Consider the following 25,180-nt stretch of genomic DNA (forward strand, 5'->3'; position numbering starts at 1 on the left):
TTCAATTCATTCATCCAAAACCAATGTCCAATACAAAAGTGGTCATCAGGTTTTACTCGGTATGTGCATTTTGGCTCTGTAGCACTGATCTTGGTGTATGTCACACAAGTATACACCTGGTGTACGCATATTAATACTTGAATGATCTAACAAAATGAGGCACCACATGACTAGCTAGGTGCAGGTTTCAAATTACTTTGTATAATTTGTTCCCATGAGGACTCTAGAGCTTTCAGATTTCTGTCCATTTGTCTAGAAGACTGTGAGATATAGCAAATTGGGATTGCTAATCATGTGTAATAACCCAAAAACACTTATTAGAGATTCTGAATGTGACTTATTTTTTCCTGTACTGTCTACGTCACCTGTCGGATATTTGAGTAGTTTCCTATGTGGGAAGGACTGGATTGTGTCAGCGAATCTAACAACTTCATGTCATTACAGGTCGGGCGTAATCCCCGTAATCCCCCTCTCTCACCCATTCCCTGAACTGATCATGTTTTGGGTGATGACAAAACTCCTCTTAAAAGGGCAACAACAACTAAACTATTCAATGAAACCTATTCACTCCTTGTAATGGGAAATTAGAGTTGTGCATGGGTCGATCTTTCTGTGATTATCAAGGTCACTTGAAAATGAAACCGGACAGTTAACAAATGTATGTTCGCAAAATAACACAGTTTTTGGTAAATATGGCTCATAAATAAAAGTGGGTGCATTTGTGTATATATTTTCACATCACTCAAAACAGGGGCCTGTTTCATAAAACAAGTTTACCAAACAAGCCAGGCTTATTTCAGTTATTCTGACTAATTTTGAACCAAATCAACTGACAATAAGTCTGACTAACTGAAATAAACCTGGCTTATTTGGTGAACTTGTTTTATGAAACAGTAATGTTTTGTATTTGAACAAATGTTTTGAATGAATCATCCTCGTTTACTGCCAAGCACTGAATCAAAATTTTTTGCTCACTGTGAAGAGCTGTGAAGAGATTTTTTGCTCACTTTCTTGTTTTTCCTGCTTTTAAAGACTATAAAAATGAGCCAATAGTTTGGTAGACACACAATTGTTAATAAAAAATAATAAAACGTGAATGATCTGCACAAAATGACACTCACAGCTGGCCATGTTACTTGCAGAAAAGGTCACTACTAACAGTAAAATGAAAACTGTAATTTAAAAAAATTAAGCTTAAATTGTAAAAAAGTAAAATAAATAAAATGACAAAAGCACAAAACAAAATTACTAAACAAATTTTAAAATCAAGTTGAAAAATAAATACAAAAACTAATTTCTATACTGTGCAATAATAAAAACTAAAATTTTATATAAATAATTATTCAAAAATGATCAATATACGAGTCAGTGAATGATTCATTTTAGTGAACGATTCAACGGATTCGAGTCACTGGGATGATTCAAAATCCCCACTAATCTTCGCGTTATTCCCCGATGTGGTCGCCCTTTTAAACAAAGCCCCGCCCCGTTGCTCGAAGCCCCGCCTTTTGGCACGTCAAAGCGGTGATGGGTCACGTGATTGGCGGAGTGGTCGTTGGAAGGGGAGGAGCCAGTGTGAAGCTCTGTGTACTGAAACTCTCTTCTGTCCCCCTGCATTCCAACCCTCATCAAAGCCTGAACGAGAGAAGAGGAAAAACCATAAATAATACCATGGTGAGATCGGCCCGTTTTGAGGATCGACCCATGGATTCACGTTCTCAGGATTCGGCCACGATAGGACACGGAAGCAGCGGAGAAGCGCACGCCTGTAATCCACTTTTGATTTCTTTTAAGCACTAAAGCGAGAGAGGCTTGATGGGGGCCAAACAGAGACGCTTTTTCATTTTTAAAGAGGAACGCAAGATGGCAGATGACAGACTCCAGTAGTGAGAACCACTCCGTTTCGCTTTAAAATCTGTTTATTTCTGGAGGTGTATCGGAACAAGACGTATTTGTTCTTCTCGCCTGAAGAGATCAAGGCGCTCTAGACTTGGACACCAGTGTATGCTCCTTTGTTATAATGAGGGGAAGTGTCGTATGCGCGCAGTCTACACGTATGTAAGAATTCGTCTAGTTAAGCTCGTTGTTTTCTATGTAATTCAAATACATAACGCCACGGGGATGTGCGATATGAATATTTTAATGTAAAGTGTATGGAGATCTAGCAGAACCATTATAATCCTCTTTGGGAATAAAATCCATGTCAGTGTGATGCTATGTCAAAATAGCAGCGAACAAAAGCCTTGTGAGAATAATAATTTACTTTAAACAGCTTTTATTAGTCTCTCACTCGAAGCTGTTCTTGAAAAACGGCCTATCAACGTGTCTTTATCTAGTTAACGAGGAGCTGTCAGGCTGGATTATTCATAGCTAGTGGGCGCAGGAATCGGCCATACATGTAGAATATGAACTAATAGTGTCACAAGACAGAAAAGTCCACTTTAGTGCTGTGGCAACAAAATTCTCACCGACGCCTACAGTTGACACGAACCAATGCAGAAGTGGGTGGTGTAATGATGTTGCCTTAAGCTAAAGTGTGCTCAAAGTATACTCTCCTAAAGTATTCGCACTCTCATTGGCACAAAGTTGAGGTTTGTGGGATAAAACAAGGTCCTTGTGGTTCCCACACCACCCATTTCAGGTATCAACAGAGGAAAACCTATTTTATGCTGTTTTTACCTTGACTTTTGAGCATTAAAGATGGCTGAGAACTGGAAGAACTGTCTGGAAGAAGAGCTCATATGCCCTATTTGTTTGAATGTGTTCTCGGAGCCAGTTCAGCTCCCTTGCAAACACAACTTCTGCCGCATGTGTATCAATGAGGCCTGGTCTAAAGATACAGGAATGGTTCGCTGTCCCGAATGCAACCATGCCTACAGCCAAAAACCAGCTCTGGAGAAGAACCACAAACTGTCCAACATTGTGGAGAAGTTTAACGCGTTAAACATTGAGAAGACGCCAGCGATTTTGCACTGCATTCTGTGCCGGCGCGGCCCTCCGCTTCAAGCCCAGAAGGTTTGCCTCAGGTGCAATGCGCCCTGCTGCCATTCCCACGTACAGACCCATCTCCAACAGCCCTCTTCCAATGCTGGACACTTACTGGTGGACGCCGAGGACGTGAGGGCCTGGAGCTGTCCACAGCATGACGAGTACAGACTATATCATTGTGAAACCGAACATGTGGCCGTCTGCCAGTACTGCTGCTTCTCCAGATGTGCTACCAACCACGGCCACGCGGTGTGCGATATAGAAGTCAGGCGTAACGATATCAGAGTAAGTGGCCTCGACTTCTTGTGTTATATTTTACATTCTGTTGTTTTACCTCCAGCTAAAGGTCGTGGTTCACTTCTGGATGTGGCAGAGGAGGTTTATCGATGTAGTTACTAACTATTTTGTCCCCTTCCCCCCTTTTTTTCTTCCATTTGAATGATAAACAATTGGGTAGAGCTGCAAACAATACCGAAGCTCTCCTTTGGGTTTATCTTCCCAGCACAGGTGCATCCTTGCGTGGCGTTTTGGGGAGGGGGAGGACTGCGACTGGAGAATTTAATGATGAGTCTTATTTTCTGTGGCATAGATGAGGGAAAAGGCCAGATTTGGATTTAATTTACCCTTAACCTCTTACATTTTCCTGGCTTGCTGCAACAAAACAACCTGGATTTTCTTGTTTTAAATAATCAGCATTGCACAATGTTCTAGATGTTTTTATAGCCTTTTCATCAACCTAAAGCCAAATAAAATTCACAGGCAGAATGGAAACTGCTCCGTTACTATATTTCCATCAAATATCTAAAAAAAAAAAATCTCTTCAGTTAGTGCTGGATGCGTTTTCCCCTTTGCAGTAGCTTTATGTGTGTAAGAAGTAAAGCAGTGTGCCTCTGATTTGATTCATGTGCATGCTGTCAGCATAATTTCCATTCATGTTGATTATATACATCATATGCCATCAGTTATCCCAGGCATTTCTGTGACAGGACATGTTAGCAATGACCAATCAATCTACAAAATGAACCCTTGTTGTGTCGTAGCCCAAGCTATTTGAAACTGAAACAATGCCTGTTTGGGATGTTTCGGGATTTCCAGAGCTCTTTTTCACAGGTAGTCCTTGTTTGTGAATGTTAAGTGTACCATCTTTGATGGACACCATTTGTCCTTCCACGTTCATCTGCTACAAGGCAAAATGGCTCTGTCTGGGGCTGTAGCTCAGGGCAAGGTTGCTATTGCCTCGTTCACTCTGACCTTGGCGGAAGAGACGCTGGTTTGAAATGACAGTGATTTTGAGCACCCTACCCCCATTCCCCCTTGAGAGTGGTCCGTCCTGGATGGCAAGCCAGCACCGCTGCCATGAGGTATTAGATTCCACCCTCCAGGCTTCTGCCGGCAGCCCGAGCTCATCAGTCACTACAATTAGGCCATGGTCTTAGATCCTAGAGCTTCAAAGACATTCTCTGTTTCCATGCGGTTTTCTGCTTCTTGACCTTTTTTCTGTTCCTGATTGTTGATGTAGATAAACATCAATTTAATCTGTAAAGGAGTAGATGGTTCAGAACTTGTGTTTTCAGAAACCAAACACGTATTGTTGGCTATTGTGAAGCACGTCGCCAAATTCACCACAGATTAAAGAGATAGTTCACCCAAAATTAAAATTATCAAAAATTATTCACCCTCATCCATGTCATTTCGTTCTTCTGCAGAACAAAAAAAGAAGATATTTTGAAGAACCTTTTTGCCTCTACAATAAAAGTCAGTGGGGTCCAAAAAAAAAAAACTAGACCCAACTGACTTTCACTGTGTGGACAAAAACCCACTAAGATGTATTGCAGGATGCAGGTTTTCACCAGATTTCTATTTTTGGTGAACTATCCCTTTAAATTACTGACTTAATAGGGAGAAAATGGCTCCATGTGGCTTTAAATTATGTACTGCCACTGTAAAAATGTATGCAAGATAGATCTCCCTCTGTGCTAAGATGAATATTGCACATCATACTGTAAATATGTGTCATTTTTGGTAATGTAGAGAGGTTATTGTAGTCTGTATGAGTCGGATTCACTGCCAAATCCAATTCCTTGGATCCAAATCTTGGTAATGGATTTACGCCACAAGAAAATCGGTTGATGCACAAGCGAGATACACGAAAACAAGTCCGTTTACCCAGTACCATGTGATTGTGGATCCAATTTGTCAATCGCTCAACAAACAAAATCTGTTGAAAGGAAAAGGTTTGGCTGCGCGTATCATCGGCAGTGATTGATGTAGTTAATTTGGCACAGAGGGTACAGTCAGCTGTTATAAGCGTCTGTCAGACGGTGTGATTGAAGATCATTAGTTTGCAGCGCATCCCTCTCTGGGTCTTGCGTTTGTCCTGTACTGCTGCATTCTGAAGACTGACATTGATTCCCTTTGTTTTTTACTCTTTGTAGCTGAGATGAATCAGAATTATATAACAGCATTACTCTCGAGTGTGAAGAAAAATACCAAAATTGACTTCTTTTGCTTGTACGAGAATACCTGTTTTGTTTAATCTTTCATCCCGCATGTGAGGTTATTAAAATTTGACGTCACGCTACTGAATTAGACGTGCCCTCAGTCCACTTTGGCAGCGCAAGCCCTGTTTTTTGCCTGTAAGCTTTTGAACAAAGTGGCTTGATGTGGTTGAGGTTTGTCCTCTTTCTACAGGAAGCAGTTTTATCTGTGAGCTAGCCTGCATTCATTACGGAGCTTTGCTCCAAAATACACACTCACAGGGTCAACACGATTTGTCTCTGCCTTGGACGCAGACAAAGACAAAATGGGGAAAGACGGTGTGAAATGAGCCTTCCTTCTTTCTCGTTGCTCTCCTCTATGCTGTCTTTCCTTCTCCTCCTCCTTTTCCTCCCTCATATTCCCCTCTGAATATACAGATATGAAAAAAAAGAGCTTTGTTGCCATGACAGCACCCCCACCTTCTTTTTGGTGACTGCCTCTCGCACGAGGCGTTTGTTTAATTAAAACTAATTTGGTTTGTTCCTTAGGTACCACTGAACTTCTGTCAGGTGTCGCAAGTCGTTTGTTGATTGTGTTTTTTTCCCTTTGTTTGCCATCGAATATGAAAGGAGAATAATTGAAATTCCTCTTCAGCCACCAGTCCTTCTCTGTGGGGCCTTGACAATTGCTAACTTCCTGTTCCTTTGTTTTCAATGAATGCAAAGTTACATTTTTGCCATCACAACAGAACGGTATTTTTATCTTTTTGTCTCAGTGCTGCATTATCTATTTTTTAAGAGAAAGGAATATGCTAGTTAACCGGAATACTAGATTGGTCATTTGTTATGTCATTGTCTTAGCAATAAAATAAGACAGGAAAAGATTTTCTGGTAGTTTGTGAGTTTAAATTACAGCATTAGACATGTAAGAACGTCATCTTTTATGAATATTCTCTATATAGCTTGAATTCTACTTATTGTCATTTATATATGAACTTTCAGCTGAGCTAAATATTAAAGATTTATTAATTTTACTAGTGATATATAATTAAGCAACATTGTGAATATATGATTTATTAAATACCCATCAAGTTTCAAATGAAGCTGATTAAATATCATTCTTCCTAGCATTCAGTTCTCATGAAACCCACATTTCATGCACTAATTTGTTATTATACAATGTCATGCATACAGAGGAAATTATTTTGTTCTGAAAGCCATGAACATTTTCACCAAAGTGTCATTTCCACTCCACCTCAGGTCATGTAATTTCATAATATGGCAGTGGTGGAAATGACATTTTTAAAGTGAGGAATGAAATTGGCTTGGGTAATTTCTTAGCCAGCATTTTATGTGTCCAAAATATTCAAATAATGTTTACACATTTTGCATATTTTTTGCATAATTGCATACAAATTGCATTGCAGATTGGAAAAGACATACAAAAATATTCTGATCACAAGTGGCATTTACCTTGCTTTTTTCCATACAATTCTTATTTCATCTCAAGCATGGTCTTCACTGACAATATTCTTTTAAAACTAGGAGCAGTTTGTTGGAAGATGGTTTGTTTGTTTTTTATGTAATTGTTTATATATTGATAATGGATTACAGTTATCATCTGATTCGGATCATCCAAACATGGCCAGATATTCTAATTTAGTCAAATCAAAAGAGTATTGCCCTAATAATATCTTTTTGTATTTCAGCAAATGCTGATCAAACAGCAGGATCGAATCGAGGACCGGGTTCAGGACATAGAAGAACAGCTCTACAAATTAGAATCTGACAAATGTCTCATGGAAGTAAGTGTGAAATGTTCATACCGACAAGCTAAATCACATTATTATTAACAGAACAACTGCATCCTTTGCTTTGCGGGCTTTGGAACTAAACACTTAGCTTTTTAATACAAGACACTCTTCCATTACTGTGATTAATGACCACATTAGTACATTCGTACAGGTTTGAGATAAAGGTTATGCCTAGTTCTTGTACCATAAAAAAAAATCCAGTACCTCAGTGGTTCTTCCCAATCACCCATATCAGATGCAGTCTCTGCTTAGCCCCCATTGTTAAGACAGAACAAGACTTGCATAATAAGTTATGGTTTTGTGCTGATCTGTGGAACCTCAGGACAAAGTGCAGCACCTGAAGGAGGAGGTGCAGCTGCAGTATCAGAAAATGCAGCAGCTCTTGGAGGAGGATCTGGGGAAGACCCTGGAGGTCCTGGATAAGGCCCATTCCAAGTTCTGCCAGGAGAACTCGGCGCAGGCCCTGCAGCTTCACCAGAAACAGCAAGAGGCTAAGAAACTGCTCAGCTCCATCCAGATGGTTTTCGATAAGGCAGAGGACATTGGTTTTATGAAGGTGACCCGACTTTTATTGCTGTTGTCAATACTACACAGCCTGTTTTTGTTATAAATGGTGACATTTAGCCGTGTTTTAAAGTGCCTTTGCCTTTTTCTCGTGGTGAGGATGATGAAGAGTATTTTCCTGCCAGGCTGTTATGAGTGAACTCAGATTTATTGCAACTATAATAGTGTAATAGTATACAAAGATGCCAGAAAATGATTATTTTTGGCCCCATGTATAATAGGCATCCATTTTTCATGTGCTGGATACACAGTTCACCTCTCTGGAATTCAGGATATATTAAGTATGAATATTATTTTTTAGGTTGGGTTTTGTTGTTTAGATTTATGGATATAAAACTCAGACTCTATTTGTTAGTATAGAGCTAAACTATGTGATTTTAGAATTATTCATGTTCATGAAATGTTTAGTAAGGGGGAACAAATACCGGTTAGCATAATTACTAATGCTATAGGGGAGGGAGAGATACTATAAACCGATAGATATACTAAAGCAAAGAGATGCTATAAATTTGGCTTTTTTTTTCTCTAAAAAAACTCTTATTATAAACTCTATTGTTATTGTAATGAAGCTGTCAACAGTCTGCTGCAGACATGCATGTTCCACATGCGTTTATCATCATCCTGTCCTTGAATTGCTTGTTCACTGCAGTCTTATTTTAGCTTCTTGCATTCAGTTGACTTGCAAAAAAATCAGTTCTGGAATTGTTTTGCTTTATTTGAAGTGCCAAAACCCACACACAACACTGGTGGGCGGGGCCTGATTGCTGTCTGTATAATTGTCATTTTTCATTACCACTATAAAGCTTAAAATAAAGTTCTGATGCTGATACACAGACAATTTCCATATATAGTATTTTATCCCAGAGAGTCTTTTTTACAAAGTGCAAATAATGACGGATACTATTGGCACTCTAGTTATAATATAATATAATGCAATATAAGAACATGTTAGTATATTTTAATGACATACTATAAGTATTATTAGAATAATATAAAACATTTGCATCTTGTCTAGTAAAATTTACTAGCATTTTTAAATTTATTTTAACGTTTTACCTTTTACAAATAGAGACGGTGAGAATGGGTATAGGAAACAATGGGGAGAAAATTCCTGTGAGAGAAAACTTTACCGGATTATTCTTTTACCTTTGCATAGTTACGCTGTTTTTATTGTTGTTGTTTTATCTTTGTCTTTTGTTAATTAGGTGTATTTTTATGTGCAGGAACCCTGTTATTGAAATATGTAATATCTTTTTTTTTCTTTTTAGAACACAAAATCTGTGAAAATACTAATGGACAGGTGAGTCACTGCAGAGTTTTCATACATGAATCCTTATCATAAGGTTCATTAGTCATCATTCCCGTCCTGTCATTGTGTTAAGTATAAACATTAACTCGCATGGTTAATTTTTTTTTCGACTCAAGGTCTCAGTCTTATGTGGGCAGCACATTGTCACCATACAAAATGGGCAGCCTCAACTCCAAACTCTTTCTGTCTGAAATCTCTAAAAGAGAGAAGAACCTCTGCAAGATGCTGGAAGGTATGCATGAAAAAAATACATATGTTCAAGTATTAATTATAAAACCTTCTGAAGTTGTATCCAACTGCTTTTTTTAAATTAACCGTTTCTGTAATCATTTGATAATTTCCAGCTCCGTTCAGCGCTCCTGCAAACTTTTTCCAGAGTATTCCGGCGTACCTGTGCGAGAAGCGCAGGCACTCGGTGGCGTTCCCCGAAGGCAGCGGCAGCAGCCGAGCGGGTGCTAGCTTCATGGACTCTTCCTCCTCATCAGGCCCTGCGGCTGCCAAGCAGCCGTGCCTGAGTCTCACTCAGGGCTCTGCCCCAGGCGAAGGTCAGTCCTCCCAGCAAGCTCTAGGGCCGTGTGGCTCCACCCAACACGTAGGAAGCAGCAGCTCAGCCTCCGGCTCTCAACCCTTACCGCACTCTGCCTCAGTGTTCCCGCACTCCCATTACCCAAACGGCAGCTCCTCCCAGCTGCCCCAGTACGGAGCGCGGAAGATCCTGATGTGCACGGTCGATAACTGTTACTGCTCAGGGGTGCCCTCCGTGTCCAACCACCGCGGACATCCGCCCTACCCTCGCTCCAGCTCTTTCCCCTGGCCGGTGAGCTCGCAGGAGTACTCCCACGCCCCTCTGCCCTCAGCCCCGGCCATGTCCCAGTCTCTCCAGAGCCTGTCCATGCGCGACTGGATCGACGCCTCTCAGTCGCACAGGCACACTGACTTCTACAGCCTCTACGGCCAGTCTTCCACCAAGCATTACGTCACCAGTTAACCCCTGCTCCAGTGACTGCTGCCAGTCACCAGATGGGGCGTATTTTTCCTCTGAGAGATGTCTTAAAGAGATGCATGTGGGGCATTTTTATACGCAGACCTTATCAATCATTTAGAATGAACTGCCGAAGTCTGAGTGCAGTGAAAAAGAAAGTTAATATCACAAAGTCAAGCATAGCTTTGCACATTATTTAGGCACTAATGGTGTTGTGATTATGTACCATGAACGCAAGTTGCTCTTCTAAAAATAACACTCAATGTTTGCAAGAGATGCAGAAATGACGGAGGACGCTGTTGTTTGTCGAATCATCAATAATGTTGCACTTTCTTTGTAAGACCCAAATTTCGCAATTACCGTTGACTCATCAGGCGAAACGATGGAAGTCAGCAGTAAAACCATTAAGTCAGCTCTTAATAAACTTAAGCGATTTACTGTTGAGAGAATTGTAGCCCACGATGTTTTATTAACTTCACATGGTTGTCGTTTATTAGAACACCCATGTGCAAAAACTCTGTATAGTTTCCCAGCCTTCCATATTTCAGCTTTCATTTTGTTTAAATTGGAGTCTGTGGTCTTTTTATTCGTCACAAATAGCACAAGCACATGTTAATTTGTACTGTTTTTTTTTTTAACCAACCCGGAAACTGGAACAGCACAGCATTGTCATCGCCGCCATTGTTTGCCATTTTGCTTGACCTTCTCTACTGAATGCAGCTTTTTAATGGAAATGCCCTTCACCTTGGTTTGCAGTCCTCTCCTTAGGCTTCCAAAGTAACTGAGAACGCGCCTCCACCCACAACCTTCAATCTGGTCCCCATCCAGACGGCGCTGTGTCTCTCTCACGCCCTTCAAAGCCACAGAAACGCTCCCCTTTACATCCTGTATGTTAAACGCAGGATGCATTGGTTTTGCATTCTTTCGTTTACCCGTGGCCTCTCATTATATCTGACTCAACGGCGGCTTGAGCGCAAACGTGTCAGCCGAAGACTAAATGTCCTGTGTTCAGAGGGTCATGGTGCACTTGATGCCTCTGCATTTACTGTCAATGCTGTAATTGTTCTTCCTTGTGTTTCATGCCGTTTCCGGCTCCAAGCAACGGAGCCTCTGGCTTCCTGTTTGTTACTGAGTGCATGTGGAAAAGAGTTTATGAGCACTCGTAGAAAAATAATAAAACTGCTAGCAGTTATAAAATGACTTTTGAAACGGAATGAAGTTTTTGGTTTCGTTTTATTTTTTATTTTGTTTTTTTAGATCTACTTAAGAGAAACATTGACCAATGAACGTTACGAAACTAATTGAATTCTTGGGATGAAATGGAGGGGTTTTCTGTTGTAAATATTTTGTGAAACGAAAAAGAAAGACTTGTAATTTGGAAAGATCCTTGTTCAAATAAATGCTAATTTCAAGTTTAAGAAGTACTTTTTCCACAGTTTTCTTTGTTTTTGTGCTGTATAATGAATCTTAACCTTAATTTCTTCATGCAGACTTAAAATAGACCATATTGCTAACATCACTATGGTAACACTTACATTTGACACCAAATTATTCACATAAATGTTCCAGCTTAGACCAGATGCGAATGAATTTGAGAAATGTGCATTGTATTTTATTTTTCAGAAAGACTGAAGCCATTTTCAATGTGTTGGTAAAGATCTAGGTGGTTAGATCTAAAACCCATCAAACAAAATGAAAGCAAAAACACGTAAATGAGTCAGTCAAAATGCCCTTTGCCTCAGTTTATTGATTTCTAGACAAGAAATTTAGGTCAGCGCTGGTTAGATTCTCATTGTTTTCATCTCTCAACTGACAGTGACCCACTCACTCTTGATATGACTAACATATGAGAACTACATCGCTTCCAGAAGAGTGTACGTTTCTAAATGCACGTTTCTCTGCTATAGCTTTGAAAGCTCAATGTGTGGTTTTATGCATATAGAGATTCACTAGCTTTAGCATAATGTAGACACAGCCACCTGTCAGTGCGTTTACAATGGCGTGAGGCAAATAGTGAAAAAAAACATGGGTGTGATCTGCATATGCAGACATTTGCTGTTTCTGCTAAGCCAATTGAAATAATATCCTATATCTTGCAACTGACAAAACTTGAGGCCTGTTCAGGTAGTTTTTTGTGCATGTATACGTGAAGAAAAACAAAGATTTATTAACAATCTGCGTGACTAAAGCCGAGTGATCTGAATTTGATGCCTGCCTCTCCTCTCACATGTGGCTACATGTGGAACAAGGTGCTCTGAGTATGTGTGTGTATCTGCAAGAGTGAGTCTTCGGTGATGTTTGTATAACCTGAGAGTGAGCAGGGTTTCGTCTCCCCCTTCTCGGGTTTTCTTTCTTGAAAGAATGTCAGATGCCTGACTCTAAATAGCAGCTCAGCATTTTTAGTGCATCACAAGGCAAACAGAAAAGAAAGGCTGAGATATTTGTAGGCTGGACCACAGAATAGACCAACAAAAAAGGAATAAGAAAACATCTGGCTTCTCTGAAGGCTGCACAATTTATCAGTGCACTGCACAAAAACAGCTTCTCTATGGCCAATTTCCCCATTGGAAAAGACTGTATATGACTGTATTTGCTAGTAAGTGCTTCTGCTAGCGAAGAGTGCAACCGTCACACTGATGGAGAACTTCTGAATATGATGCAAGGTGAAATAAAGGCCAATGCCAGAGTGTTGATATGAGCATATGAATTGCATGGCATTTGATTAGTTGAGGGGGGAACTGGCAAAAAGTTGCACCATTATTCTAACTTCGCTGCATTTTTTATTAGCATGACAGCAGTACAGCTGTTTTTAAAATATTTATCCAGTAAGTTATTAAAAGAACAGTGCAGCTTGAAAAAAAAAATCTTCTTGGGTTTTTATATCCTGTAGATAATTAAAATGGGACTTTTGTAGCTGTGGTAGCTAAGCTAGCAGGCTAACTGGTTAACCGTATAGTTGGCCTATATCCCAAATGCAATATACGGCCTACACTGTGCACTTAAACTACACATACACTCACCTAAAGGATTATTAGGAACACCTGTTCAATTTCTCATTAATGCAATTATCTAATCAACCAATCAGATGGCAGTTGCTTCAGTGCATTTAGGGGTGTGGTCCTGGTCAAGACAATCTCCTGAACTCCAAACTGAATGTCAGAATGGGAAGGAAAGGTGATTTAAGCAATTTTGAGCGTGGCATGGTTGTTGGTGCCAGACGGGCCAGTCTGAGTATTTCACAATCTGCTCAGTTACTGGGATTTTCACGCACAACCATTTCTAGGGTTTACAAAGAATGGTGTGAAAAGGGAAAAACATCCAGTATGCGGCAGTACTGTGGGCGAAAATGCCTTGTTGATGCTAGAGGTCAGAGGAGAATGGGCCGAATGATTCAAGCTGATAGAAGAGCAACTTTGACTGAAATAACCACTCGTTACAACCGAGGTATGCATCAAAGCATTTGTGAAGCCACAACACGCACAACCTTGAGGCGGATGGGCTACAACAGCAGAAGACCCCACCGGGTACCACTCATCTCCACTACAAATAGGAAAAAGAGGCTACAATTTGCACAAGCTCACCAAAATTGGACGGTTGAAGACTGGAAAAATGTTGCCTGGTCTGATGAGTCTCGATTTCTGTTGAGACATTCAGATGGTAGAGTCAGAATTTGGCGTAAACAGAATGAGAACATGGATCCATCATGCCTTGTTACCGCTGTGCAGGCTGGTGGTGGTGGTGTAATGGTGTGGGGGATGTTTTCTTGGCACACTTTAGGCCCCTTAGAGCCAATTGGGCATCGTTTAAATGCCACGGCCTACCTGAGCATTGTTTCTGACCATGTCCATCCCTTTATGACCACCATGTACCCATCCTCTGATGGCTACTTCCAGCAGGATAATGCACCATGTCACAAAGCTCGAATCATTTCAAATTGGTTTCTTGAACATGACAATGAGTTCACTTTACTCAAATGGCCCCCACAGTCACCAGATCTCAACCCAATAGAGCATCTTTGGGATGTGGTGGAACGGGAGCTTCGTGCCCTGGATGTGCATCCCACAAATCTCCATCAACTGCAAGATACTATCCTATTAATATGGGCCAACATTTCTAAAGAATGCTTTCAGCACCTTGTTGAATCAATGCCACGTAGAATTAAGGCAGTTCTGAAGGCGAAAGGGGGTCAAACACAGTATTAGTATGGTGTTCCTAATAATCCTTTAGGTGAGTGTATGTGATCTACCGTCTAGTGTGTGAATTTTATAAAATTATTTACATATGTCATCCACCATTAGTCCTCCACCATTAGACTGTTAATAGCATGAAGTGTCCAACATTCAAAAAATTGTAATGTGGGTATTTAAAGAGCACTTTTTTTTGTTGTAACTTTCAATGTGAACACGCTACTCACAATATTTATACTACTACATGGCATAATGGTGCGCAAGTATGTAACTTGGCAGCAAGTAAGATGGCAGGCTAATTGGCAAATGGTATGTAAAGCTGGTATAATAACTGGTTAATTGGTTAGCATATAAACTGAAAAAAAAGAAACTAGCTGAATTTGCAACTGCATACTACACTTGCTACTCTAACCATACATTTATATAGCAGAAAAAGTAATAGTATGTTGGTATGTGGTTCCAGTTTCAGCAGTTTGACCACGTATATCTTTAGTTAGGCCTATAAGATTTGTGGTGATTTAAAAGACTTATTGCTATATTTACATAGTTAAGATGACATTCGTCAAACAACGCTGCTATTTATTATGATAGTATTGTGTTACGGTCATTGCACACTGAGTCCGAAATTTTCGCATGCGTTTTTCCTTTTTTTTTTCGTATTCCCCATCGAACTTTATTTATAAAGCACTTTAAAAACACCAAAGTGCTGAACAGTGCTGAAAATAAAACTCATACAAACATAAAATACAATTAAAACAACATTAAGAGGCAACATTTTAAAAAAAAATGCATGCTACGGATGCGAAAATGCAGAAAATCGAACCTGATCTGAATTTATTTTGACAGACGAAAGTTTCGGAGGCAGTGTGCAAACATGATTGACACAATGTGAGGTCATATTGCAAAAACTTTGGACTCAGTATGCAATGACCTTTAGTCTCAGCCTCAGACATCATGCCCACGGACCGTTGGCTGAACGTCTGATGCATATGGCACACAAAAGTGGAAACACTTCAGGAGTTTCAAAGTCGTCATCGGATTGGTTGAAATATAAAGGATTTCTGGTCGCGTTCTTTAACATTCCGCCTGGAAACAAAGATGCCGTGACACCAACCCCCCTCACGAAAGAAAGCCGTTGTGTTTACAACTGTGACAACGAGTGCTTATCAGGATCAACTAAATGCTAGATTTTCAAAAGTATGTGAAATATTCAAAGTTCGCGGCATAGAATCTGTAAAATATGTTAAATAACAGTTTTACACACCGGTCTGTTATTGTGGCGACATTTCCACGCCCCGAAACATGACGCTGAACGAAACACTGTGATTGGTGGGCCTTGGCCAATGAAAGCTGCCATGGATTCCAGACCCTCAGCCCTCAGTCTGAAGGTCTGGCTACACGAGACTAGTATTGCGTTAAATGGCTTCATTGTGGTTAGCTTATTTTCTTTAGTAGCTTAGCTTGTAGTAGCTAACTGCTTTTTCAAATAGTTAGCTTGACTCTACTTTCAGTAGCTTGTATCTTCAGGGGCTAAACACTGCTTGTTATGTTGTCAAGGACTGAGAGTGTCTTTCAGTTAAATGCTTTTGTGTCGTTATTCTTGGTGTGAACAGGTTTTAAAGGAACAGTTCACCCAAAAATGAAAATTTCCCCATGATTTACTTACCCTCAAGCCATCCTAGGTGAATATGACTTTCTTCTTTCAGACGAAAACAATCAGAGGTATATTAAAAAATATCCTGGCTTTTCCAAGCTTTATAATTCAAGTGAATGGTGGTCGAGATTCTGAAGCACAAAAAAGTGCAACCATCTATAATAAAAAAGTGCTCCACATGGCTCCAGGGGGATAAAAAAAAAGGCCTTCTATCCATATTTAAAACTTTGTAAACATTAATCTCTAGCCTCCGCTAATTGTCTTACACATGTTCACAAGAGTGTGGCGTTCCAGTGGATGATGCCATGTGGAGCACTTTTTATGATGGATGGACACACTTTTTTGTGCTTCAAAATCTCACCCACCATTCACAGCCATTATAGATTGGAAGAGCCAGGATATTTTTCAATACAACCGATTGTATTCATCTGAAAAAAGAAAGTCATATACACCTAGGATGGCTTGAGGGTAAGCAAATCATGGGGTAATTTTGTATTTTTTGGAGGGGTGAACTATGCCTTTAAGTATATACTTCACACCAAGAATGATAACTCTAACAATAATTATATTAGTTCCCACACCAACAGACGATGCTCAAGCTCTGTAAATCTGTGTGGATTATGAATGGCTGTCAATGTTTTATAGTACTTTAGCTGGGGAAAAAAACATTCAGAAAGTGATTCCAACAACATTGTTCCTATGTTTTGTTATCACTATAACTGTGGTGTGGACTTCCCTATTCTCACACAAGTTGAATGATTGTTTAAACTTTATAGTTTTAATTATCATTAGGGCCAGTTCACACCCAAAGCTACAGTTTCGTCATCTGCTGCTTTAAATGCTCAAACTCTTTAAAGTCAGGTGGATTCTGATTGGCTCTCATCGTTTTATGGTTCTTCAGCTGGACAAAATAACTTAGAAAGTGATTCCAACAATATGGTTCCTATCTATCATATCGGTATCGTATGGAATGGACTGCACATAGAATTAAAATGATTATTAAAACTTTATCAATAACATCTGCCTTTCAGTGTTTGCTTTTTCCCCCCTGGGTGTGGCACTCTGAAATATTTCACAAACAGTTTTAATGCCACTAGCGACTGCCTTTACGCTATTATTTATTTATTTTTTTCTTAGAGTTCTCATAAGGTTTTTATGGTTTTATATTCAGTAGCTGCTTTTGAGGCTTATTGTAACCAGACCTTCTATTAGAAGGTCTCAGAGGAAGCTGGATGTCCATTAGATTAATGGAAAGTTTTGCTCTTAGGCAATAATACCCTCTTTTCTCTCTAAACTGGTTTTCACAGTCGAAAAAATACCTCAACAGTCCACTGCCACTGTGATTTGTGTGTGTTGGCTCTCACTGTTATTGTGAGCTCCCTTAGCTGTGAAACTATTTTACAGGAGGAAACTTTGCCCACAAATCCCAGAATATCTTTGCGCACTGGGCTATTTTAACTGTGTCTCAGAGTGCAGGCACAGGTTGTTTTCCTTAAAGTCCAGCTGAGCTCAGGTTTACGTGTGAACCTCCAGCATGCGCCTTTTTTTGCTGATGCCTGCCTGAAGACTTTTTCTTCATTGTGTGCCCTTTTTAAGCCCTCAATGGCGTTGAAGGAGGGAGTGTGTGTCATATCTTGTTGAAATGCCTTTGGTCATATTTCAGAGGAATCTGTCTCTGCTGGCACCATGAAATTATTCGCCTAGCTCCTGCGGTGAGTTGCTTGCAGTGTGTGTGAGTGCAAGGGCATTAGCGAAAGAGATTTTTATGACCTCAGGGCGTTTCTCCATATGAATGAATCTATGTTTATGTCAATGAGGCAATTTTTGTCTCCAGCAAGAAAAAATGCTAGTTAGAGGCCGACTGCTTCCTTCTGAATGATCAAACTTGTCATGCCACCACGTCTGCCGTCTGCCCACTTATGCTGGGAATGTGTTGTTGGAATCTGGAAGAATGAGGGGGGAGTTAGTTGTCATGACGGGAGAGGCTGAGAAAGCCGCTCTGATGTCTCACGGACGTGACAGCGGATCTGATGAAAGTGAGTTTGCCAGATGTCTTAACTGGCGATTTGCTAGCTCCAGGACAGATGTCTAAGCCATTGAAGCTAATGATTTAAGACGTGATTTAATAGAAGTGGTAATGACATTAATCAAAGAGATGCTTTTGGTTCGGCAGAAATGTGCAGTGATGATAGTGTAATGTTAAAAGACATTTCTGCATTGAATATTTCTGCAAGGAGGGGGCCACCAGCTGCAAGGAATGGAAGATGCAACTCAGTGCACCATTTTGACACTTTTGTGAACACGGAATTCACAAGCAATTTTATTTCCATTTTGTTATCTTATTTTTTACATGAAATAATATTCAATTATAAAATATATATATATATATATATAATAAAATAAGACAACAAAATTGTATAATTATTTCTAAAATTGCTTCTATAATGTTGTACTATATCTACTGTTATTTCAGTATTATGTTTTTTATTATATTTTAATTTTAGTTTTGTTATGTGCTCATGTAAATTTTTTAATTTAGCTTTATTTTATTTTTCAGTATTTTAGTTTCAATAGTTTTATTACTTCAACTATTTTTTAAATTTTATTTCAGTTGGTCACTAAGGCAACATTTGTAATTTTAAGATTTTTTGCCATCTAATATTTACATTTTATTTTAATTCAGTTACATTTTAATTATTTGTAATGTTTTTAGTTTGTTAACATTAACAACGTTGACTGAAAGTTTAATAGTTTGATATCATCTCAAATATTTACTCTTCATACTGTTATTTTTCACAACCCAAATGCAAATTAGTTTTTATGACTGTCACTATATGTACGATTAATATCATGATTTCAGTAGATTTCTGTAGAATAGTTATATTATTCAATTTGATGAATGTGAAAAATATTAAACATGCTGCATTAATATTTAAGTGTGCACAAATTTTTTCTTTTTAATTTTTTGTGCTTGTATAATGACAGCACCACAACAGACTACTAACCAACAGTCTATGCAGCATTACGTCCAATAGGCCTAAGTGAGGACTCAAAGGAGGACCACAGGGCTGAGGGCCACATTTGGGACAGGGCCAAGGAAAGTCATTTCTGAGGCGGAGCAAGTTATTAAATTTTGATGAAAGATTATGAAAATAACATGCACTAATGAATCATGCAAAATAAGACCAAGAATTTGTTTTAAGAATGCAAATAGAGTTTGCATTTCAGATTGACTTAAAGACTCAATTAATACCAGCGTTTTAAATCTTTAGGTTAAAATAGAAGAATGCCAGTTGTTTTCGCTTCATTTTACTTTTGAGAAGAAGGGATTTGGCAATGCTCAGCCTGTCATTAATACTTAATAGATCTCTGCTTTTTGTCTGTGACCCTGGCTGGATTGATGTCCTGGCTACTGCTAACGGAGGCTGTTTTCCCTCTCAGATGGTAATAAATGTTACTTTTGTTTGATGTGATCGGACAGGGATTAGTTATTTCCAGCACAGGGAGGGGTTATGCTTTATTACAGATTTCCGAAAGAGATTGGACGTTTGCTCTTTAGCCTATTAGTGACTGTATTGCATTTGTTCCATATAATTTATAAATTGAATTTATTTATGGCATGGAAATTTTATGAGTGAGCTCCATTAATATCGTACCTGTGTGCCAGCGCTGTTTCATCTATTTTCTCCTGTATTTCTGTCTGCCGAAAGAATGAACAGCAGGATGGTGGTGATGAGCTCCACTCCCTTGTGTGTGTCAGTGGAGATGCTGGGAACCCTGTGACCCAGATCATCCCTCCACACAGGCCCACTGTAATTTAACACCAGCCCCATCTCCCCCTCCTCTCCCCTGCCAACCCTCACTGGGCCCAATGATCTGACACAGACACCTGTGTGTCTCTCCTGGCGTTGCTTTTATTTCTTTCTCTCTCCCGCCTCTCCTCCCCTCGCATCTCTTTCATCATTCCTCTCCCTCTGTCTGTTTGACAGCCTCAGTGATGCTAAAGGGGGTGAACTAAAACTAAGAGAAAGAAACATGTTCACATGTTGTGCAGGTTGAAGACACATGGTCTGTATAATAAATACTTATGAAAGCTGTAACACATATCCTACACACATGGAAGGCAAACTGATTAGTTAGACTCCTAAAAACACCTTTGCTCATGTGCAAACAGTGCGCGCACATGATGTTTTCATTTTCCACACAAGTCGAGTCTGGAGTTTGCGATATACAGTAGGCCTACAGTAATGCTTTGTTACAGTAATGCTTTGTTCCTGAATTAATCGGTTGAATCTCAATGACTTTTAATTTCACATTTTGACTATTTTTTCATGTCTTAAAAATTATTTTAAATATCAGTATTCAACTGATAAAAACAAAACATTAGGCCTATTTATGCATCTGTAACTGCAGTTTAAATGCATCCATGTCCCCTCTGAGATACATTAAACTGTGTAAATACATTTAAATGCTATTTCAGATGCAGATTCCAGAAATGTTTTCTTCTGAGTAGTGCAAATAGCCGCTGCCTGTTTTCTTATGTTGGAATGAAAGACACTAAGAACCGGATGAAGTGCTTCTTATTCTTACCCAAAAATACAAAATGGAAGAAAGAGTTAAAACTGAACACAATCTTGCTACTCAAGCTGTGTATGAATTTTTTGCATTTACTTGTACTTTTACTTTTAATACTTTTAAGACTTCAACTTCTACCAAAGTCATTTCCTGGTAAGGTATCTGTACTTTTTCTTGAGTATGGCTTAAATTCAGATACTTTATACACCACTGAAAATAACAACATCCTGTACAAACCAGTGTGTTCATAATTAAGAATTAAGGCTAATACATTAAAATAATATGGTAAGACACATCAATTTGCAATATCAAGCAGCAAAACGAGCTGTTTTGTACAAATTGTTACAAATCGCTCTTACGGGAAAAATAAGGTGCATAGGGTTTTGAAAAAGTCTTCATTAAATCATAAGCATATGCGTGACCAAAATAAAAAATGCGCTGGGAAATTAAGTTCAGACCGCTCATCTGCATACCAACATGGTTGACAGCTGTTAATGCACCCTTTTAGATCGACTAACTGTAATACTTTATAAGATTTCCATTTGAATTGAACGCATAAATCTCGGCTATGCGCTGCTGGTTTCAAAGACTTTCATTCATTCACTGATGAGCTTCACTCCGGCAAGTCGCCAAAATAAAAGCTTGTTAAATTATAGGTTTGTAAATGATGAAAATTCATGTAAAAAATAAAATAATAATAATAATAATTATATTTTTAATACACCTTTTCTTTTAAAATATAATAGTATTATCACACATTATTTTTTAATTTTTATTATTACTAGTGCTGTCAGACGATTAATCACGATTAATCGCATACAAAATAAAAGTTTTTGTTTGCATAATATATGTGTGTGTTCTGTGTATATTTATTATGTATATATAAATACATACAATATATATTTTGAAAATATTTACATGTATTTTTTATATAATGTAGCCTATATTATAAATAAATATTTTTAATATATAAACATATTTTTCGGAAATATATACATGCATGTGTGTGTATTTATAATAAATATACAGAGCATGCATACATATATTATGTAAATAAAAACTTTTATTTTGGATGCCATTTAATCGTGATTAATCGTTTGACAGTAATTACTAGTATTAATTATTTTATTTTTTTATAGTTATATTTAATGGGTTACTTACACCTTGTGCAGTTTGAGCACCAAACCAAATCTCCAGGTTGAAAAACGTATGCACCCCTGATTATAAGCCATGAACTAAGCCAAACATTACAAACTTTTATTTGAAGCTAAAAAATATTTGAAAATCCCATGAACCATTGCAAGTGACATTTTTAAAATGAATTAAAAATGCTAGATAAATGTAAAACTGTTAATTTAAAGTTGTTTATTGTATCTATTGAAGCTATTTAAGTATATTGCATAATATGCATATATATTTTTAAATATTTTGACAGCATAGCGAGACCGACTCAATTACATTATGGTGTTTCATGGGAGTGAGAAATCCCTTCAAGCTCTTTTGCATGATTTGGTCACCACAACTTTCTGATTGGTGGAATTTTCTGTACAGCATCATGGGTAATGTAGATTTCCACCGCAAATTTTGCTGTTAAACATGATTATTTAAAAAATAATTTGAAATAACGCAAACCGGTGGCTTCGTCAGAAGCATAAACAACCTTTTATTATCAATAAGGTTTATTGTAAATATCCATATGGAGGAAACTACATTTTACTTCAGGGACCTGACTGTTGCACTCTATAGAAATAATGCTGAGAACAAATAAAATATACATAGTTGCGAGTAGCCATTGATTTTCATTGTATGGAAGTCAATGGCTACCAGCAACTGTTTGGTTACCAACGCTCTTCAAAAATATCTTCTTTTATGTTCAACAGAAGAAAAAAAATTCTTACAGTTTTGGAACAACATGAGGGTGTGTAAATGATGACAACATTTAAATTTTGGGGTGAACTACCCCTTTAAGTCAAAAACAGTTCAACTTTTCACAACACATCTTCAGACCTCTGCGTTTGATCCACTTCTATCGCAGCTGTTTTTGAATTAGAGAATGCACTGTGTGTGAACGGCTCCTGAGGTCTCAGGGTGGTTCTATTCATGTAGCAGCTGCAAAACAGCTGCCCGTTTCCCATCAAAATGCACAGTAAAAAAAAGGAAAACAAGAAATTTACTGTGCTATCTCCTCCCCCTCACCCCACACACACACACTTGGTGGCATGCGGTCAGGAAAAACAGCTATCGACCCTCTTAGACCGCACATCCAGAACAGCATACAGACCTAAAGAACATTCCATGTGTTTCCAGAATGATAACGCTGTCATTAGGTGAACATCTGAATCTGCTGAGATGATCCCGATGATCTACCGTACCGTGTCCCGTGTGGAAAAGCTTGACTGCTCTGTGCAGGAAGAGGAGATCTGTGTGGGTGTTGGGCCTTTTGTGTCTGGCTGAGGTGCATAATTATGTCTCCTTCACTGCACCCCTCTGACAGCCAGTATTTTAATGGCACTCAATAATAGAGGTGCTACTGCCTGAACTGATGATTAAACCGCTGTGAGTGTTTGAGTCTGCGAGTGTGCTGATAAGGCCATGCAACAAATCTCTGTCCACAAATCCATAATATATATGGATACAGATAAAGATATAAATAGATAGTAATAGACTGAAATGTATGATAATTTAATAGATTTAGAGGTGTTACAGGCAATCTGTTTGTGAAACTACAAAGGAATGAACCCAAATCTTTCATTGCTGAGATGATATCTGAGTGTGTTTAAATCTAGCATGGTCAGAATAGAAATAAATGAAGCCAAATGAGAAGACTATATCTCATCAAGGAGATAAAAATAAATGTTTCCCTTTTATTTGTGCAACTTTAAAGGCACATTCAAGTCCCTCTGAGTTGCTATGGTTACGTAGACTGCAGAATGTTATTGCAAGAAAGCTGGTCTGAGCCTCTTGATCTTAGATAAGGTGTGATCGACCACTAATCCAACCCTGGACTATTGCATTTCTGCCATAGGAACGCAGATGCTGAGGAGAATCAGCTAACTGAGGAGTTTAGAACAAGCATGTGGTCTTGTGTGGTTTAAGTTATGGGAAATATCAAGATCAGACTGTTGTTATAGCAAATTGGGTGAATTTCTGACCAAACCTAAAAATGACATATACCTGAAAAGTTATATACAGTATATATGATCATTTATCTTATTTGTAGAGGCCACAAAAATAACACTTTATTTTATTTTTAAATAAACTATTTTTGAACATTAGATATATTATTGTTTTCTAAAACTAGACAAATCTATTAATTGTTGAATTACATTTTGCTTTTAAATTTAATTTTAATTATTATTTTGACAAAATATTGAAATATTGATTGTAAAAAAAAACCCAGAATTAAAATCAAATAAAAAAAATATGTTAAATTATAGAAAGTGAAGAGAACTAAAAATAATCTAATTAAATAATATTAAATAAAAATAAATAATTTTTGAGTGAGCATTTATTACATGAATTGTACAGGAAAATCCTGGCAAGAGTGCTGCAGTGACACATCGCCCTGCTTCTCTCAACCAATACCAGATTTTTCCATTGGCTTTTGGAGTATTTTGGAAAAATAAGCTCTCTTCTTACACGTCTTGTTCACAAATGAACACAACTAATATATTTTGAAGCCTAAAAGCAATCGGCAGAAGTAAAAACTACATGTAGGCTATAAACAAACTATGGTTGCATGAATTCAATGTTGCCACCATTATGTTTCCAACAACTCTTTTAGTATAAGTATTTAAAAATAAAAAATTCACTAAATGTTTGAAATAGAATAGTTTGCAAGAGTGCGACAATGCTGTCAAAGCGAACTAGTGAGTATATGAGTTTACCTGTTCACCATAATGACATTTAATGTCCCTGAAAACCTCTGCACTCCCATTTAGCCACTAAACAAGTAAAAGCTTTAAAAAACAATCACAAGTCAGTATTTCATATGTATTTTATGTTGTGGAATAAAAAGTAAAAAAAAAAAAATGTTGAGCTTGTGTTAACCATTTAACCAAAAACCCATATATATATATATAAAAAAACGTACTAACTTCAGGACGAGTGAACTAGCAGTTCTAAAATGCTAACTTGTTTCCAGGATTTGGCCTACAAAAAAACCTCATCCCTGCAGCACTCTGTATGGTGTGTGCTGGTGCCAATACGATTACAGTTACATACAACAAAATTTGACTATTTATTTTATATACAATATATATGATAGGACAATCTAATAGACTATCAGACTATTAGATTAGATACAAAATAGAGCTACCACAACTATTCTAAAACTAATTACAGCTCAGTATATTTGAAATTCCAAAAATATACCAAACCTAAAAATGACATACCTGAACTAAAGGCTTGAATTTCACAAGCTCTTTGGATTACAGGCGCAACTGCGGTTTCTTTTGAAAGAAGACACTCGGAATGGTTGCCGATTTCATTTCTGCTTCTATCTGAAGTCGAATATAATTAAAAGGAACCAAACAGACAAACATAATGCTAATTAAGCTTTACTCCCCACGATAATCCATTCTCCCAGAACTTTGTTACCCATTACGAAGATATCTGGCTGCCTCCATCA

At 38.2% G+C, this 25,180-nt stretch overlaps 1 protein-coding gene across 1 annotated transcript; it reads left to right on the forward strand.

Annotated features, from left to right (window-relative positions):
- The first annotated feature begins 1,523 nt into the window (after positions 1 to 1,523).
- LOC306858052 (E3 ubiquitin-protein ligase TRIM8-like) lies at positions 1,524 to 11,558 on the forward strand. Its single transcript, XM_079398418.1, has 6 exons — positions 1,524 to 3,273; positions 7,175 to 7,270; positions 7,602 to 7,835; positions 9,112 to 9,143; positions 9,269 to 9,384; positions 9,497 to 11,558. Exons 1-6 carry the CDS (start codon positions 2,701 to 2,703, stop codon positions 10,138 to 10,140), a joined length of 1,695 nt encoding a protein of 564 aa, XP_079254544.1. The 5' UTR covers positions 1,524 to 2,700; the 3' UTR covers positions 10,141 to 11,558.
- The last annotated feature ends 13,622 nt before the right edge of the window (positions 11,559 to 25,180 follow it).

This window comes from Barbus barbus, assembly GCF_936440315.1.
Source record: "Barbus barbus genome assembly, chromosome: 38".
NCBI classification, from domain to species: domain Eukaryota; kingdom Metazoa; phylum Chordata; class Actinopteri; order Cypriniformes; family Cyprinidae; genus Barbus; species Barbus barbus.

Coding starts and splice junctions, on each gene's coding strand:
- LOC306858052 (XM_079398418.1), top strand. CDS start 2,701: ATGGCTGAGAACTGGAAGAACTGTCTGGAAGAAGAGCTCATATGCCCT. Junction 7,271..7,601: donor CTGACAAATGTCTCATGGAA/GTAAGTGTGAAA, acceptor GTGGAACCTCAG/GACAAAGTGCAGCACCTGAA. Junction 9,144..9,268: donor GTGAAAATACTAATGGACAG/GTGAGTCACTGC, acceptor TTTCGACTCAAG/GTCTCAGTCTTATGTGGGCA.